The sequence below is a fragment of the Saccopteryx bilineata genome, chromosome 10 (genome assembly GCF_036850765.1).
Source record: "Saccopteryx bilineata isolate mSacBil1 chromosome 10, mSacBil1_pri_phased_curated, whole genome shotgun sequence".
NCBI lineage: Eukaryota > Metazoa > Chordata > Mammalia > Chiroptera > Emballonuridae > Saccopteryx > Saccopteryx bilineata.
The window spans coordinates 47,900,339-47,919,881 of NC_089499.1; the positions used below are offsets into that span (position 1 = coordinate 47,900,339).

Below are 19,543 nucleotides of genomic sequence, written 5' to 3' on the forward strand. Positions count from 1 at the left end.
GGTCGCTGGCTTGAGCATGGGATCATAGACATGACCCCATGGTCGCTGGCTTGAACCCAAAGGTTGCTGGGTTGAAGCCCAAGGTCACTGGCTTGAGCCCAAGATTGCTGGCTTGAGTAAGGGATCACTCACTCTGCTGTAGCCCCACCCCCAACCCCATCAAGGCACATATGAGAAAGCAATCAATGAACAACTAAGTTGCCAAAACGAAGAATTGATGTTTCTCATCTCTCTTCCTTCCTGTCTGTTGCTAACTGTCCCACTTTCTGTCTCTCTTTCAAAACAAACAAATAAAAAAACGGTCATTAGGGCAGAGAACCTGTTGTTAAATTATTTGAATCCCACCACTGGTAACCACTATCTTTATTTTTAGTGTGCTGTTAATTTTTTTATGAGCATGAGTACTTCTACAACATAAAACATCAAAAGAGAATAGCCTCATAGGTTTTATTTATTCAAAACAAAAACAATATAATCTTTTCTAGCACAAAAATAAGTGTAGGTCCCTAATTCCAAGAGGCTCACAGACTTATGACTAATTAAAGAACAGAGCTCTGGTAGAAACATGAACCCAGTGCAGCCAGAGCGAGGGAACGCTGGAGGCAGCAGAGCACCTTTTCAGAAACATAGGGCTCTATAGGATGAGTAGGAGCTGGCTGCCAAAAGTTGCAAAATGTACAAAAGCTAGAAAACTTTTTGTAAGGAAGCACAAATGAAAAGGAAAATGAAAGCTCTTTAAGGATACTAATCTATGAGGCGGCCTGGTTAGTGGTTAATTCTACCCGGTTTGGTTTCCGAGGCCGTCAATCAGAATGACGTCATTGCTGATCAGGTCAGGTTACTGGGGCTGTGCGAATTGGCTACCTGAGCAATCAGGAAAAGGAAGTCTGGGGAAATCACCCCTGATAGCCCAGGAGGGGAAAGCCATGCAGTGCACAGAGGCCGGAAAACCTTTAATCAAATTCAACCACTGTAAAAAATATATCTACAGTTTCAGTGTGCCGCGATGCTGCCCCCTCTGCCGGCAGGACGTGGGCTCGAGGAAGCTGGAGGAAGCACCTGTTAGCATCTCAAATCCGTTTACCAATGGGCATCAAGAAAAATATTCATTCCTCCTCAGACCAACTCAAGGGACGTTTCTTAGGTACAATGTTTTTAAGTGTTACATTGAACTGTGCAAACTTTTCCTTTTGTGCTGTCGTCACTAAAACCTTCTTTTACAGTGTGAGGTGTAGTGGATAAGTCTTTCCAGTATTTTAGCATTAAATTCTAAAATGTAGGCCTATTTGTTTCATTTTATTTTATTTTGAGAGAGGGAGACAAAGACAGAGACAGACAGGGAGAGAGATGAGAAGCATCAACTCATAGTTGTGTCACCTTATTGTTCATTGATTGCTTTCTCATGTGCCTTGACCAGGGCACTCCAGCTGAGCCAGTGACCTCTTGCTAAAGCCAGCGACCATGGGGTCATGTCTAGGATTTCACACTCAAGCCGGTAACCCATGCTAAAGCCAGTGATCTTGAGGTTTCAAACCTGGGTCCTCAGCGTCCCAGGTCAATGTTCTATCCACTGCAGCACTGCCTGGTCAGGCTAGGCCTATTTGTTTTATAAAAATAGATGGTGTACATACTTTCCTGGAGAGATAAATGCAAGAATATATGAAGGTTAATTGTACTTATATAATTTTATGAGAGAAAAATGTATAGCCTGGAGAGATTCTTTTATCCATAGATTTAGAGCTAAGAGGGTAATTTGGAAAAATGACCCAGCAGCTAATCTTATCAAAATAATCTTATTGTTAGTTTTTAATTTCTGTGACAAACAGGTACAATGTACAGAGCCTGAAGAATGGCCACTTATAGACTATTTTGCATGGAACTGAATTAAATTAAAGACTAGAGCTGGTCTATTTCAATTATAGATGCCACCTAACTTTAAGATTTCAGAAATCAAAGGAAAAGATTGTGCCTCCTTAGAGTCCTTGTGAAGTTTATAAATATAATTTGGACCAGCTGTGCACAAGCCAGGTTGTAAGAGCAAGGATGCTACCAAATGATTGCATGTGCTTTATGAAGTGTGTCCATAGGTATCATCCTGATTGAGAACACCTGGCCTCCTTGAAACCCACCCTCCCAATTCTCTCATGTCCTCAAGAGTGCTTGGGATGAAAAACTTAAGAATTGACTATTCACTTTCCTACTAAACTCACTTCTTTAATCTATTTCCTTCCCACCCATATGAGGCTGAAATGAACCAAAGTGTGTAAAAGGTGTTGCACCAAACTGTTTTATAAGTGAAAGGCAGAAACCATGGGCCGATTTGAAAACACGAGGCTAGTGTGTTCCAAAAGGAAAGTTTATTTTAAAAGTGCCTGGATGCAAGTGAGCTAAGACCAGCAAAGGGTGTCAGCTCCAGCTGTGTGAGAGAGCATTAGATATCGGGGTTACAGCAGGCATTTGCTGGCATGGGGTTGCCTGTACCTGGACATACTCAGATTAGCATATCAGGGTTTGTGGCTTTGGTCATTAACTTGATGATGAGCAGGAGGAGGGGAATTCTGCTGCAGAAACACAAGTTTCTTTCTTTCTTTCTTTCTTTTTTTGTATTTTTCCGAAGTTAGAAGTGGGGATGCAGTCAGGCTCCCACATGTGTCTGACTGGGATCCACCCAGCATGCCCACCAGGGGGCGATGCTCTGCCCATCTGGGGAATTGCTCCATTGCAGCCAGAGCCATTCTGGCACCTGAGGCAGAGCCTATGGAGTCATCCTCAGCACCCAGGCCAACTTTGCTCCAATGGAGTCATGGCTGCAGGAGGGGAAAAGTGAGAGAGAGGAAGGAGAGGGGAAAGAGTGGAGAAGCAGATGGGTGCTTCTGTGTGCCCTGATCGGGAATCGAACCCGGAACTTCCACACGCCAGGCCAGGGTCCAAGTTTCTGTTTGATGTAGCAAAGGCTAATCAGCATGGTCCTTTCTGGTGTCCTTGGTAAATTTTGAAGATAGCCAAGAGATCAGGAATCTCCCAGGAACAGCTGGGACCTGGCATCTCTGAGTCTGTGGCTAGGCTTTCACTAATAACTATTGTGATTTAAACTCCCCTAATGGTCAGGTCCCTTCCCAATGCAATCTTTCTCTGACATTCCTGCAAAGGTAAACTTTTTGCTACATTTCAAAATGAAGGCCAGGAAGCTATTAAGAGAGAGAATAGCAAGCAAATGAACCTCACAGTGGGGAATGAGAATGATCTGTTTTGAGCCCTAGTGGGAAGTTGGGTGAGGGGAATTTGAGCTTTAAAGGGGTTCTGGATCTAAAGGAACCCTGAACCTAAACCTAACAATAGGAGCCTCTCATTCATGCTAACTAAAGTCCTTAACTGGTGAAATTCCAAAAGCTTTTGAATGAAGTGGTTAAAATTTAGAATTCAATTGCCATAACATGGTTTATTCCACAAATCCTTACTGAGCAGCTGTGTGTGGGAAATACTAGGGATGTCACAGTGAACAAGCCAAGAAACGACACGACAGGCTTTCAGGTTGGCGCCAGTAAGTTTTACTTATTGTCTGATATTGTGATCCTGACAGACCTGGCTTCCCTAGGCATCAGTAGAAATGAGGGGGGAGTGTTGAAACAAGTCATATGTTTTGGAATATTCTCATCCCCTTAACCCCCAGATCAGGATCTGCAAAGTCTTTAAGTAGCCCCCTGCCCACCAGACACTCTAAGGCCAAGTTCCAAACAATTTCCTTCTTCTTCATCCAATTTTTAAACCCTCAGGATGGACTCCCACAGTTCACATTGGGACAATTTTGCCTACTTCATAAAAGAGAACCAGTAGTGACCAAAAAGAATCACTGTGGCTCTGAACTAACTTGGTTAGGACCCCTCAGGGCTGCCACATGGTTGTGTGGGTTGTGGACTGCACAAAGGCACCTGGCCAAGGTGGTGGTGAGTATTGAAACGTAACCTGCTTTCCACTCACCATGCCAAATACCTGGGTGGAGTTGCAACTGCACAAAGAAAGGGCCCCTTTCCTTAGTTTGTACAAAGGTATCTGTAAGGCTGGTGGTTGTGGCCATGCAGATTCATATTGAATTCAGGCAGACAGTAAAGGAACTGTGGAACCAGAAAATGGTAGGCCATTCCCTTTGTTAGAGTCTCACAAGGCTGACAAGCAAGCAGGGAAAACTGCTTCTCTCTCTCTGTGAGCTGACAAGCAAATAGGCGGGTGTGGGGGGATCCCCTTCTCTGGCAAACAACAGCAAAAAATGGCCCCTCCCAATGGTGGCAGGCAATCCTCAATCTACAGTCTGCTGCCCTGAGGGCAAGCACCTACAGCTTTACATAGACTATACACACATGGTGCTTCCCGTGCTCAATCAGGGAAAGTGCAAGTGAGCAAGCCTAACACACTTGTTTGCCCAACAGTGTCATATAGGTGAGGGGTGGCCCTGTCCCTGCCCCATCACATACATCTGCTACAATTCATATATATTTTCCCTTCAGAGCACTTACCAATCTATTAAAACTAAACTAAAGCTAAAAAGTCTTCTCCATGAGAGCAGAGGCCTAGTCTTATTTCCTGTGTCACTAGCCCTTCCCTTTAAACCACAGGCCCATTGCCTGACCAGGCAGTGGTGCAATGGATAGAGCATCAAAACCCTGAGGTTGCCGGCGTGAGCACAGGCTCACCAGCTTGAGCACAAGGTGGCTGGCTTGAGGGTGGGATCAGACATGACCCCGTGGTCGCTGGGTTGAGCCCAAGGTCACTGGATTGAGCAAGGGGTCACTGGCTCGGCTGTAGTCCCCCCACCCTCCCAAGGCACATATGAGAAAGCAATCAATGAACAACTAAGGAGAGCTGCAACAAAGAATTGATGCTTCTCATCTCTCATCCTTCCTGTCTGTCCCTATCTGTCCCTCTGTCTCTCTCTTTCACACACACACAGAAAAACAACTAACTAACTAAATAAATAAATAGAATAAATAAAACACAGGCCCATAGTTGACACCTGATAAACATCTGTTACAAGACTGAGAAATAATGAAGGAGGGAGGGCAGGAGGAAATATCAAGGATTTAGGCAGGAAACTGAGTGCTGCAATGCCCTCAGGGAATGAGCTTGGGGTAGAACAGTGGTCCCTAACCCCTGGGCCGCTGACCGGTACCAGCCCGTGGGTCATTTGGTACTGGTCCGCAGAGAAAGAATAAATAACTTACATTATTTCTGTTTTATTTATATTTAAATCTGAACGATGTTTTATTTTTAAAAAATAACCAGATTCCCTCTGTTACATCCGTCTAAGACAGGGGTCCCCAAACTTTTTACACAGGGGCCAGTTCACTGTCCCTCAGACCGTTGGAGGGCCGGACTATAAAAAAAAAACTATGAACAAATCCCTATGCACACTGCACATATCTTATTTTAAAGTAAAAAACAAAACGGGAACAAATACAATATTTAAAATAAAGAACAAGTAAATTTAAATCAACAAACTGACCAGTATTTCAATGGGAACTATGCTGCTCTCACTGACCACCAATGAAAGAGGTGCCCCTTCCGGAAGTGTTGCGAGGGCCGGATAAATGGCCTCAGGGGGCCGCATGTGGCCCGCGGGCCGTAGTTTGGGGACCCCTGGTCTAAGACTCACTCTTGACACTTGTCTCGGTCATGTGATACATTTATCCGTCCCACCCTAAAGGCCAGTTCGTGAAAATATTTTCTGACATTAAACCGGTCTGTGGCCCAAAAAAGGTTGGGGACAACTGGGGTAGAGTATGGCGGGTGCAGTACTGTTATCAGCCACCAGGGCTGTTCTTGTTTTTCTGCCTCATTTTCAACCTCCAAGCCCCCAGGGTCTCAAAAAACTCCGAAGTGGTTCCAATTAGATGACCAGGGGGAGATTGTGCTGCAGGTGTGTAAGGTTAGTGACCGTGGCCAGACTGGTTCACACTGGATCTGGGCAGATGATAAAGTAACTGTGGAGCCAGAAAATGGTGGGCCATTCTGTTTATTAGAGTCACACAACTGCAGACAAGCAAGCAGGCAGGGCAAACCTCTCTCTCTCTCTCTCCTCACAAGCAAACAGATGGGGGAGGGGAGAAACCCCTTCTCCGGTAAACAGTGGCCCCTCTCATGCAGGCAAGCAATAGCAGTCTATAATTTGCTGCCCTGAGGGCAAGCACCTGCAGCCTTACGTAGACTGTACACAGGGTGCTGCCCTGAGCTCATGCACCAGTCAGGCTAAGTACAAGGTGGGACAGCCATTTGTGTTCTTGGTCATTTTAAAACCTGCAACTGCTTGCTTTAATGAGGAATCATATACGTATTCAGACCTGTGGTCTGACAAAGGAGCTTTATGATTCAAAAATAACCTCTGACTTATTCAAAAACCTCTCTGTGGCAGTCACTAGACATTTATTTTTATGATCAGCTCGCCAGGAGGCTTATAATATTCCCATTTTATAGATGAGGAAACAGATCAGAGACTTAACTAATGTCTCAGGACTAGTAAGTGATGTCCTGGAACTGTATATGAAGGTCACATGATAATATGGACTTACATGTCTAATGCCCAGTCTTGAGTAAATAGTAATTCCAGGAAACAAGGGCTGTCCATGAGCAGTGGGTGTGGTCACAGGCTACATGACCAAAATGGGCAATATTAATTTTGAAGTTATAGGTCCACTGAGATTCATTCAGAATCCTCTCACCCCATGTTTGCCTGAGGAACAGGCTCCCACCTCACATAAAAGGAGAAAAGAATAAGGAGCTCCTTCAACTCTGACCTCTGGGTGGGGCCCCGTGCCAGGTGTTATGCTGACTTCCTGCTCCAGCACACTCACCTTTAGTATTGGAGGCGGGGCAACAAAACCCAGGTGGGGACAAGGGGAATTTTAGATCTCAAATATAGTCTTGGCCTAACCAGCTTTGAAACAGGGCTTTCACTAACCTGGACAGTGATGGCAAATTTGGCACCAGCCAAAAGAGGAGGCCTGTCACTCTCCTGGTTTAAGTACCAACTCTTCACATCAGACATATGCAAATAAGAAAAAATACTTGTTTCTTTCAGGGAGTATGATGGAAGGTCTGATCTTCATGTTGGAATAACCAACACAAATGGTAAGTTCATATATGTATTTTTTTAGCTTAAAAAGTCCCAAGAGTATCCAGAGGAGAGTAATATTTCTTAAGAAAAAGTGATCATGTAACATTTAATTAGTAATTTCTCTGGTCCCTGGGTTCTGCTGCACCATGAGGAGAGCAATGCAACCCTCTAAAGTGAGAAACACGTGACTTTTGTAAGGCTGGTGGTTGTGGCCGTGCAGATTTGCATTGAATTCCAGCAGACGGGGAAGGAACTGTGGAGCTGGAAAATAGTGGCCATTCCGTTTATTAGTCTCAAAACAGTGGACCAGCAAGCAGGCAGGAAAAACTTTCCCTCTCTCAGGGATGATGAGCAAACAGACTGAGGGAGGGGGATGGATCCTCTTCTTCGGCAAACAATAGCAAAAAATGACCCCTCCCAATGGCGGCAGGAAATCTACAGTCTACAATCTGCCACCCTGAGGACAAGCACCTGCAACCTTACATAGACTGTACACACATGGTGCTGCCCCGTGCTCCTGCACCAACAACCAGGCAAAGTGCAAGAGAGCAAGCCTAACAAACTTGTTTGCCCAACAACTTTACAGCAAAGTATTACTAACAATACCAAGTATTAGAAAGATCTTTAATGTTGATCAGCCAAGAATGACAGAAACCTTTTAGTTTTTTGTTGGTGTTTAAGAGAGGAAGCAACAGAATTCTGGAGAATAAGCTGCCCAACACCTCATCTTATATGGGAACCAGAGGCCCTCTGCTCCCAAATCCTATACTCAGCTCACTGCTAGTGGGTTGTCACTCTGCAGGATCTCCAGGAGTTAGGCAGGAACCTTAGGGATAAGTCAGGGCATATGGCACCTGAGCAGGTGATGGGGTCTGCAGTGATTTGCTTTAAAAAACAATTATTAAAAACAAAAAAGAGCCTGATCAAGCAGTGGCACAATGGATAGAGTGGTGGACTGGGATGTGGAGGACCCAGGTTCAAAATCTCAAGGTGGTCGGTTTGAGTGCGGGCTCATCTGGTTTGAGCAAAGCTCACCAGCTTGAGCGCAAGGTCACTGGCTTGAGCAAGGGGTCACTCGGTCTGCTGTAGCCCCCCAGTCAAGGCACACATGAGAAAGCAATCAATGAACAACTAAGGTATTGCAATGAAGAATTGATGCTTCTCATCTCTTTCCCTTCCTCTTTGTCCCTATGTGTCCCTCTCTCTGTCTCTGTCTCTGTCACAAACAAACAAACAAAAAAGAAGCACATTTTAATAAAACAGTTATTTTGGCTAAATTTAGCTCTGAAGGCATGGAGTTTGCAATGCCTGAATCCAGAACATGCTTGTGTGCAGGAAAAGGGCCTGGGTGAACCACCTGCACAAAGTTGTAGGCCTGGGAATGGTGAGCAAGGCTAGCCAGTGAGGCTCTCCTCATCTTCTTGAAGCAAGAAAAACTGACACGTGAACAGAAACCTAGCTCTGGGTTTTTGAACTCAGAGTTACCCACTTGAGCAGTAAAACTTATCACTGATCTAGTCACTGGAAATTTATTACTGATTTAAAGAAACAAGATAGGCACATTTATAAATAGAGAACTTCAACAGAAAATTTTTTTTATTCAGTGAGAGGAGGGGAGGCAGAGACAGACTCCCACATGTGCCCTTACCAGGATCCACCAGCAAGCTCACTAGGGGGTGATGCTCTGCCCATTTGGGGCATTGCTCCATTGTTCAGCAACTGAGCTCTTCTTAGTGCCTGAGGCAGAGGCCATGGAGCCATCCTCAGTGCCCAGGGCCAACTTGCTCCATTTGAGCCATAGCTGCAGGAAGGGAAGAAAGAGAGAGAGAGAGGAAGAAAGAGAAAGAGAGAATGAGAGAGAAGTGAGAGGGGGAGGGGTGGAAAAGCAGATAGTCACTTCTCCTGTGTGCCTTGACTGGGAATCAATCCTGGGACATCCACATGCCGGGCTGATGCTCTACCACTGAGCCAACCGCCCAAGGATAACAAAAATATTTGGAGATGATTATCCTGGTGCCTATTATTGTCTGTTTCCTGAGTGTGACTTCAGAGTGCTGAAGAGCAGATGGAGCAAGAAGTGAGTTTTCCTGAAGGAACTGCTTTGTAGAGAGCAGGGTAGGCAGGGGCTCCATAACCTTTCCTTAACTCCAGGCAAGATCGTCTCCACTTAAGGGTGGGTGGCTGCCCTGTGAACTTGATGATCTTGGGAAAAGGAGGTTCTGGAGCCTCTTATGGTTTATTGCTAACTGGTAGTAATCAGAACGTACAACCTGGGTGTCTGATATGTCAAGTTTACATGGTTGCTGATGTTGTTTTCTTTTCTTTTTATTAAGTGAGAGGTGGGGAGGCAAAGAGACTCCTGCATGCGCCCTGACCGGGGTCCATCTGGCAAGACACCTGGGGGGTGATGCTCTGACCATTTGGGGCCATTGCTCTGTTGCTCAGCAGCTGAGCTATTTTAGCACCTGAGGTGAGGCCATGGGGCCATCCTCAGTGCCTGGGGCCAACTCTCTCCAATGGAGCCATGGCTGCAGGAGGAGGAGAAGGAGGATTGAGAGAGAGAGAGAGAGAGAGAGAGAGAGAGAGAAAAGGTGGGGGAGAGGGGTGGAGAAGCAAATGGTGGCTTCTCATGTGCCCTGACCAGGCATCAAACCCGGAATTTTCACGTGCCAGGCCGATGTTCTACCACTGAGCCAACCAGCTAGGGACACCTTTCTTTCTTTTTTTTTTTTCTTTTTTCTTTTTTTGTATTTTTCTGAAGCTGGAAACGGGGAGAGACAGTCAGACAGACTCCCGCATGCGCCCGACCGGGATCCACCCGGCACGCCCACCAGGGGCGAGGCTCTGCCCACCAGGGGGCAATGCTCTGCCCCTCCGGGGCGTCGCTCTGCCGCGACCAGAGCCACTCTAGCGCCTGGGGCAGAGGCCAAGGAGCCATCCCCAGCGCCCGAGCCATCTTTGCTCCAATGGAGCCCCGGCTGTGGGAGGGGAAGAGAGAGACAGAGAGGAAGGAGGGGTGGAGAAGCAAATGGGTGCTTCTCCTATGTGCCCTGGCCGGGAATCGAACCCGGGTCCCCCGCATGCCAGGCCGACGCTCTACCGCTGAGTTTTTTTTTTTAAAGCGAACGAGAGAGACAGAGGGACAGAAAGGGAGAGAGAGAAGCACCAATCAACTTATAGTTGCGGCACTTTAGCTGTTCATTGATTGCTTCTCATATGTGCCTTGACAGGGTGGCGGTGGGGCTCCAGCTGAGCCAGTGACCCCTTGCTCATGCCAGTAACCTTGGGCTCAAGCCAGTGACCCTGGGATCATGTCGATGATTCCGTGCTCAAGCTGGTCAGCCTGCGTTCAAGCTGGCAACCTTGGGGTTTTGAATTTGGGACCTCAGCGTCCCAGGTTGATGCTTTATCCACTGCACCACCATTGGTCAGGCGCTGCTGTCATTTTCTAACAGGCCCTTTCATAGAGATGTGTTTCCCCTCAAGCCTCTGCATGACTCTGGTTTTGGTTGCAGGAGTTGTCTATAATTACACCATGCATGGTGTCCAGCGAGATGAAACAGGCTGGGAGCAGACTGTGAGTATCCCACTACTGCAGCCTGGCATGTTTGGACTGATGGACCAGTGGGACAAGTACCTGGAAGACTTCTCCAGCACAGGGGCCTGGCTGCCTCACAGGTATGGGGCTTTATTTTTATTTTTGTATTTTTCTGAAGCTGGAAACAGGGAGACAGTCAGACTTCCGCACGCGACCGACCGGGATCCACCCGGCATGCCCACCAGGGGGCGATGCTCTGCCCATCTGGGGCGTCGCTCTGTTGCAATCAGAGCGATTCTAGCGCCTGAGGCAGAGGCCATAGAGCCATCCTCAGTGCCTGGGCCAACTTTGCTCCAATGGAGCCCTGGCTGCATGAGGGGAAGAGAGAGACAGAGAGGAAGGAGAAAGGGAGTTGTGGAGAAGCAGATGGGCGCTTCTCCTGTGTGCCCTGGCCGGGAATCGAACCCGGGACTCCTGCACACCAGGCTGACGCTCTACCACTGAGCAACCCGGCCAGGGCCAGGTATAGGGCTTTAGAGACCACCTGTTCCCTGGCCCTCATTTGCCAGGCAAGTGCGATCTCAGCTCGCAGAGTACTCTAAGCTGTGTTTAGTTGAGCCCAAACCAAGAGAGTAGTAGCACCTGTAGCAGAATTTAAGCAGGGGTTGATTTACTTTGGGGTTTCTACAGAGATGAGCCAGCATATATTATGTAATAGAATCAGAGCATTTTAAGAACTGAAAGGACTAGACTTAGAACTCTAGTTATCTGACTAGGTATTTTTACATACATAACATTTAATAATAATACATAAGAGCCATGATGTTATATTCCCTAGAACAAAAAAAAAAGTCAAATAATACTCAAAATTTATAAATATTTAAGCTCATTTTTTTTTGTTTTAGCAAGTGTAAAATTAATTTCTCAATCCTTGCTCCCTTAACACTTTAGCTATACAGCATACTTGTCAATTTAAAATTTCGGGCTATTCTAAAGTAAGTTTAGACACTGGAATATCCTAAAATTTAAGATAGGAAATTCTACTTCTAGAACCCTGAACTTCAGTGAAATTAAGCCTCCCATGTTGGGGTTTATATGCACTTTAACTCATCACTCTGAACATTTAGTTGAATTTCATCTGTACTTAAGTTGTGAGCAGAAATAGCCTAAGATGCCAAATTTCCGTGAACAGGTTGGAGCCCAGCTTGCTGAGTGAGCCCAATTTCAATTATGAAAGGCCGTCAGCAGCTTCTCTGCCTGTTCCTGAGCAGCTTTTAAAACTAAGCCTTCTCTTTTCCACATCCTTGTTTTGAAGATATGAAGAAGACAGCCACAATTGCTACAGTTACACCCTCACATTCATTAACTGCATTCTGACCACAGAAGGCAAGGCGCAACTGGACAAGAATGAGTTCATAGAGAAGTTCGTGGTCCCGAGGACCAGGAAGGTTTCCAAGTACATCACGCTCTACCGGGCAATAGAAGAGCGTGGCTTCTGCGTGATCGACCACCCAGATCATACGCCAAGTCCTCCCTGGGGAAGTGATTTGTGCTGAGTGTGCCATGTCAGAGCAGAAGGGACAAGATGTTTTGGGAATTACTGCTTTTAATAGATACTAGGGACTTCTAAATACATTAAACTGTGGTTAATTAAAAAGTCATATGGCTTTCCTTCAAGCATACTTACTGCAGTATAAGAATTTACAAAACTAATAAAAATTGTTCTGGGTTTCAAAATTGTTTGCATTACAACTAAATTCTTTTCATAGCCGTTTGGTTTCGAACTGAGAATCCATGTTAAAGCATAAAGTGATAGCATCTTTTATTCACAGAACAATGAAATCTGTATAAATAAGAGCTGAATGAGGTCACCTCTCAATGTGGAGGAGGGATTTGTAGGAAGGTGAGCAAGATAACAATTTATGAACAGTATTTTCATCTCACTTTTTTCTTTGAAAAGCTTATGGTAATCTATCTCTTTTTTATTTTTTTTTAATTTTTTAATTTTTTTTACAGAGACAGTGAGTCAGAGAGAGGGATAGACAGGGACAGACAGACAGGAACAGAGAGAGATGAGAAGCATCAATCATTAGTTTTTCATTGCACATTGCAACACCTTAGTTGTTCATTGATTGCTTTCTCATATGTGCCTTGACCGCGGGCCTTCAGCAGACCAAGTAACCCCTTGCTGGAGCCAGCGACCTTGAGTTCAAGCTGGTGACCTCGGGGTCGCTAACCTGGGTCTTCCGCATCCCAGTCCAATGCTCTATCCACTGCGCCACCGCCTGGTCAGGCAGTAATCTATCTCTTGATGGTCAATAGGAAAGAAAAGGTCTCAATCTGTTAGGAAATGGGAATTCCTGAATTAGCCTTTCTAATCCATTGGCACAACTAGATAGGCAATTCCTCAGAAGTGGAACTCCAGTCTGTTTCCTTCCCATTTTGCCTGACGTAAGAAGACTGGGGGCGGGGTTCACTACAGCACCTTCTCTTCCCACTTTAAATGATACTTTTTTAGAGAGAGAGAGAATAGAGGAAGAGAAAAACATTGATTTGTTTCCTTTATTCATGCATTCATTGGTTGCTTCTTGTATGTGCCTGACAGGGGATCGAACTCATAACCTTGGTATATCGTGATGGCACTCTAACCAACTGAACTACCTGGCCAGGGCCACTTCCTACTTCAAATGCAGACTTCACAAAGTACTCACAAAGGACAACTAGGTTGTCTGGTTTCTTTAATACTCAGGAAAAAAGGGGGGAAAACTGGGATGAGCAACTATAAAGAAACGAGGAGATTTTAACGAGCATATTAGAATTTGTATACCCAAATAATCACCAAACTATTTCTGGATTTTGAGAGGATGTTTATTAAAGCTGGAGACTGTAAAACAAGGGGCTAGGAGAAAAGAAGCAACAGGAGACTAGGCAGGGCTGCTTTGGTTCTCTAAAAATGTTATAGGAAAGAGATGACCCCAGGTGTGGCTGCTCTGAGAAGTTAGAAAACAGGGGGCCTTGGAGACAGGGGTCAGCCCGGAACAAGCTGCCACTGCCTAGTGCTCCCTGGTTGCAAGTCTCATGGGGACCCTTAGAGTTTAGGAGATGAACGCTGTGGAAGAAAAAAGGGAATGGAAAGGTATGGATGTTACCTCCAGGAGGGAGAGCATGCTAATCACTAAACTTTAAACAACCAATCAGCAAAACATACGAGAGTTCCTCTTTAGAATCTGCTTCCAAAATCACTTCGTTTTTGGTCAGATGTGATCTACTACTCCACCTAATCTTATTCCCCAGCCTGGGTACCAAGTAATGTCTGGAGCTGATGCTTGAATTAACTGAGCTGTATTTAGTGCCTGTGGCTGACATGCTCGAACCAACCTAGCCATCCTCAGCACCCTGAAACCAATTAAGCCACTGGCTGCTGGAAGGGAAGAGGGAGAAAAGGGGGAGAGAAGCAGATGGTCACTTCTTGTGTGCTCTGACCAGGAATTGAACTTGGGATGTTCTGCCAGGCTGACACTCTACCCACTGAGCCAACCAGCCAGGGCCCAGACTGCAAGTTCTAAACAGGTTAAACAGGTGAGGGAAAACTAAATACTAATAAAAGGGTTTATTTACCCCACCCATCATGTTGTCTGTCTATATATGTAGATGCAGCCTTTGATCCCTGGTTTGCTAGGTAGTTTTTGTGAAAACTTAACCTAGTCTACATTTAGATTACTGAAATGTGTCTTTACTAAAATGTCTGTGCCAGGTTGGCAAGTCACAGGGCTTTTGGAACACACCTTTCAGTCCTTGTAGAAGGCAATAGTGAAATCCATGTGCAGTGGTCTGTTTCCTCTCAATGAAAGTTCCAGGACACATCAGGCCCTGGATACAGAAATACCGGGGCTCCGGCAGAGGAAGGGCTGAAAGGATTCAAGCTGCGTGAGGACAGTGTGGAAGTTGGTGGCGCAGGGAGAGAGACTGTGGGGGACAGCCACTGGAACCCATGCTGACTCATCCTCCAATACCACAGTCACCATCTTTCTTCCCCAAGTGATGTCTAACTTCCAAAAATCAAAATTATCCTTTCAGTACTCAACTTCAAAGCACAAACCCATCTTCAGTGTACCCAAAAAAGCACCAATAATTAGTAACACAGATACTCAGAAAACTTGCTACAGATCCTTAAAGCTTGTTTCCAAAGAGGTGTTAGGACAGTATTTCAGCACTGGCATCTTCAGTGGGAAAAAATGAAGGGCACACCAATGTTTGTATTTTTAAGTTCTGGTATACATATACATTTACATACATACATACATATGTATGTAAATGTATATATATAAACTTTTATTTTTGACAGAGATAGAGTCAGAGAGGGACATATAGGGATAAACAGACAGGAAAGGAAGAGATGAGAAGCATCAATTCTTCATGAGGTACCTTAGCTGTTCTTTGATTGCTTTCTCATATGTGCCTTGACCTGGGGGGTGGGGCTACAGCAGAGCCAGTGACCTTTGGGCTCAAGCCAGCGACCTTGGGCTTCAAGCCAGTGACCATGGGGTCATGTCTATGATCCCATGCTCAAGCCAGTGACCTTGCACTCAACCTGGTGAGCCTGCGCTCAAGCAGACGACCTTGGGGTTTCAATCCTGGGTCCTCTGTGTCCAAGTCCAACGCTCTATCCACTGCACTACCGCTTGGTCAGGCAGTTACAGTACTTTTAAGAAAAACAAAACTTCCCATGCAGAACATGGTATCACTTTAAACAGAACTGTGACCGCTATTTTGTGATGTTAAATAATTTGTAAAGATCTCAGCAGGTAAAGATGAAAAAGTGTTGTTAAGATGTTATCTTAGGACTCTACTTCTTTGTTCCATTCTTTACCTGATTATTGGTAATCATAGCAGCTGCAGTTAACAAGCATTCATAAAGGTCTCCACACCAGAATGAACACATCTTATTCTTCTCTTTCACTGAACACTAGTTACTAACGTTATGCCGACATTATTTTACAGATGAAAAGTCAAACTGAAGAAATGCCTTGCCCAAGTCACACAGTGGGTGGCAAAACCAGGGTTTAGAGAAATTTGACTGCAAAATCCATGTACTTAACTCCTGGGCCCACCTGGTGACCTGAAAGAGACTAGTGGTACCTATATTGTGCAGCACCTGGGTCAGCAATTTTTGCATTAGAGAAGATAAAAGAGAAAAAAAGAATTTTGCTTTCATTAACATTCAAATATGAAAGGAAGTAAATGTCATAAAACAATTCAAATAAAATAAGAATTGTTAATATTAGAAATGCCAGTGTCATGCTCTCTCAGTGCTGCACCCCTTGCTTTTCAAAGCTTCCACAGTACCCATTCCTTATTTCAGAGGCTGCTCTCCCACCAGGATGCGACACTGGCAGTAGCTGACCTGCTATTTCTTCACCAGCCAGCTATAAATTCCTTACCCATAAAATCACAGTACCATCCTCCAGGTTTTACTCAAAATAAAGGAAATTAGCCATCTCATAACACCAATAGATGGCAATGTTGCTCCGTTTTTTAGAATTATAAACAGAATCCAATTGTGTCCTTTATTATACCAGCTAAATGCTAACCGAAGGATGAGAGATTCAGCATTGGTATACTTCTGCTTCCCAGGTGGTTTGAGTTCTCCCTTACACCCCACATACTTCTTCATCTCAGCATTTAGCACTGACCCATGCATACATCTGGTCTTCCATCAATGCTCATGGAATGACTGACCACAAAGCTTTTCTTTTTTTTTTTAAATTAATTAATTAATTTATTCATTTTAGAGAGGAGAGGGAGAGACAGAGAGAGAGAGAGAGAGAGAGGAGAGACAGAGAGAGAGAGAGAAGGGGGGGAGGAGCTGGAAGCATCAACTCCCATATGTGTCTTGACCAGGCAAGCCCAGGGTTCCGAACCGGCGACCCCAGCATTTCCATGTTGACGCTTTATCCACTGCGCCACCACAGGTCAGGCCACAAGGCTTTTCATAGTCAGTTTGCCTCAGTGTTACTGATTTGAAAGACTAAAATGACCCAACAATGGTATTTTCCCAAAGCCTCTAGAGCATGTATGGATTACTATTATAACCAGGAAAACCCAAATAAACATTATCCCTCAGTGGGCATATCTAGCTCTTTTTATTCAGGAGGTGCTTACTATCTCATCTCCCTCCATATCAGAGCTGTCTTCATGACTTTACTTCAAACTATTACCATCTTCTCCATCGTGTTACCTACCAGGGCATAAACTAGGTTTTGCAATCCCTAGAGAAAATAGTTAAGACAATGTTGACATTCTTGGTTTATCTGAAAGGGAAAAAGGTCTATCTATCATGTGCCAGACCTTTTCATATATCATCTCATTTTGTCTGCAAAACAAACTCAGGCCCTGGCCGGTTGGCTCAGCGGTAGAGCGTCGGCCTAGCGTGCGGAGGACCCGGGTTCGATTCCCGGCCAGGGCACATAGGAGAAGCGCCCATTTGCTTCTCCACCCCTCCGCCGAGCTTTCCTCTCTGTCTCTCTCTTCCCCTCCCGCAGCCGAGGCTCCATTGGAGCAAAGATGGCCCGGGCGCTGGGGATGGCTCTGTGGCCTCTGCCTTAGGCGCTAGAGTGCCTCTGGTCGCAATATGGCGACGCCCAGGATGGGCAGAGCATCGCCCCCTGGTGGGCAGAGCATCGCCCCTGGTGGGCGTGCCGGGTGGATACCGGTCGGGCGCATGCGGGAGTCTGACTGTCTCTCCCCGTTTCTAGCTTTAGAAAAATGAAAAAAAAACAAAAAACAAACAAAAAAAAAACCAAACAAACTCAGGAGGTAGTAATCATTCCCATTTCAGAGCTGAGGAAACAGGCTCAGAGTCTTTGGGCAATGTTCTCAAGGTTGCCACTGTTATCCTAATTCCACTGTTTCTACTCTATCAGAATGGACCATTTAAGTTTGGCAAAAGACCTACCTTTGTAATATTGTTTTGGAATTTGTAAACATTCCAAAAAATTTAAATGCTTAAGACTTTTCACTTAAATCAGACTGAATTGATTTGAAAGAAAAAAATATTACCTCTTAGTTTAACAACTTCACAAATGTGGTTTTTTTTTTTTGTTTTTTCTTTGTATTTATTTTTTCTGAAATGAGAAGCAGGGAGGCAGTCAGACTGCTGCATGTGTGCCCAACTGGGATCCACCCGGCATGCCCACCAGGGGGTGATGCTCTGCCCATCTGGGGCGTTACTTCACTGCGACCGGAGCCATCCTTAGTGCCTGAGGCAGAGGCCATAGAGCCATCCTCAGCGCCCAGGCTAACTTTGCTCCTATAGAGCCTTGGCTGCAGGAGGGGGAGAGACAGAGAGAGAGAGAGAAGCAAGAGGGGGAAGGGTGGAGAAGCAGATGGGCGCTTCTCCTGTGTGCCCTGACTGGGAATCAAACCTGGGCTGATGCTCTCCTGCTGAGCCAACTGGCCAGGGCCACAAATGTGCTTTTTCATGTCATGTATTTTTTTTTTTTTTTTGAGCACAAGTGAAAGGCAGGAAGGGAGAGAGGTGAGAAGAATCATCTCATAGTTGCATTACTTTAGTTGTTCATTTATTGCTTCTCATATGTACCTTGACCAGGCCAGTGACCCTGGGCTCAAGCCAGTGGCTATGGGGTCATGTCAATGATCCCATGCTCAAGCCAGATGACCCTGCACTTAAGCTGGTGACCTTGGGGTTACCTGGGTCCTCAGCATCCCAGATTGATGCTCTATCCATTCAGCCACCACTGGTCGGGCCATATCATGTATTCTTAAGGGAGGCATCTCTATATTTCACAAAATGGTAGTAAAACAAATTTTTTCAGCTTATATATAAAAAGCAAAGATTTAAGGTAAATTGATGGGTTTAAATATCTCTTAATTAATTTTAGAAATGGGCCTACTAGTTTTAAGGAAGTTAACATTCTTGAAAAAATATTTGAGCCTGTAATCAGATTTCTAAAAATTCAATTTGGTTGGTAAAATCATAAATGGAAGGTGGGCAGTGGGGAGGAGAGACATTTCACTTCTTTTTAACCCAAGTACTCCCCCACAAGGATATAACTAAGTTAAAAACCACCTTCAAGTAAATGATAGTTTTTTTTAAAAAGAGAAAATGAAAATGCTTTAATAGAGGAAAAATAATTATAAGAGAAATTAATAAACAAAGAATTTTTAGACTAGTACACTATGTTCAAAATCATAGGGAAACCTAACCAACTCCATCCTCGTAAACCTGCCTAAAACCATGTCCCCACTCATGTTGGTTTAATACCCACCAAGTGTTACATATGAACCAATTAATTTATAGAAGTGAATCTCTTTATGAGAGAATTCAGGATAATAAAGGTGCAGATGTCATCATTTTCCCCCACCGTTTGGGGATGAGGTCTGAAAATGTTAGCTTCTAAAACTGAAACGAAGAGAATCAACATAATCAACTGCACAAGTGACAGTGGACCTTAAGGACACAAGTGCTCCCCTGCACACACACACAATGAATTACCATAGCTGCAAATTACTAAAAGTACATTATGAGCCAGGCACTGTGCTAATAAGCACCTTGTAAGGACCAACCCACATAATCCTCCAGCAAAGCTCTGAGGTTGATAATATGTATTATTTTTATTGAGATGAGATTCAGATTACATAAACCTATGTTACCTATGTAATTTTAAAGCAAAAAATTCAGTGGCATTTAGTACAATGTTGTGCAACCACTTCTACTGAGTTCCAAAATATTTTAACACTTCAAAAGGTGACTGTACCCGCAAAAGGTGACTGTTCTCCCTCCCTACCGGCCCTGGTAACCACCAATCTGTGTTCTATGGACTTGCCTGTTTGGGATATATAATTGGAATCTAACAATATGTAACATTGTGTGTCTGCCT

The 19,543-nt window shown here is 44.8% G+C and overlaps 2 protein-coding genes across 2 annotated transcripts in view; one reads left to right on the forward strand and one right to left on the reverse strand.

Moving 5' to 3' along the window:
* Positions 1–868: 868 nt before the first annotated feature.
* MKRN2OS (MKRN2 opposite strand) lies at positions 869–12,389 on the forward strand. Its single transcript, XM_066245388.1, has 4 exons — positions 869–1,144; positions 7,070–7,119; positions 10,621–10,783; positions 11,959–12,389. Exons 1-4 carry the CDS (start codon positions 927–929, stop codon positions 12,197–12,199), a joined length of 672 nt encoding a protein of 223 aa, XP_066101485.1. The 5' UTR covers positions 869–926; the 3' UTR covers positions 12,200–12,389.
* Positions 12,390–17,450: 5,061 nt separating this feature from the next.
* The window catches only part of TSEN2 (tRNA splicing endonuclease subunit 2), a 66,141-nt gene continuing 64,048 nt past the window's right edge, over positions 17,451–19,543 (reverse strand). Inside the window, exon 14 of the transcript XR_010727277.1 lies at positions 17,451–17,966. The gene's annotated coding sequence lies outside the window, so the exon portion shown is untranslated. The remainder of the gene's footprint in view (positions 17,967–19,543) is intronic.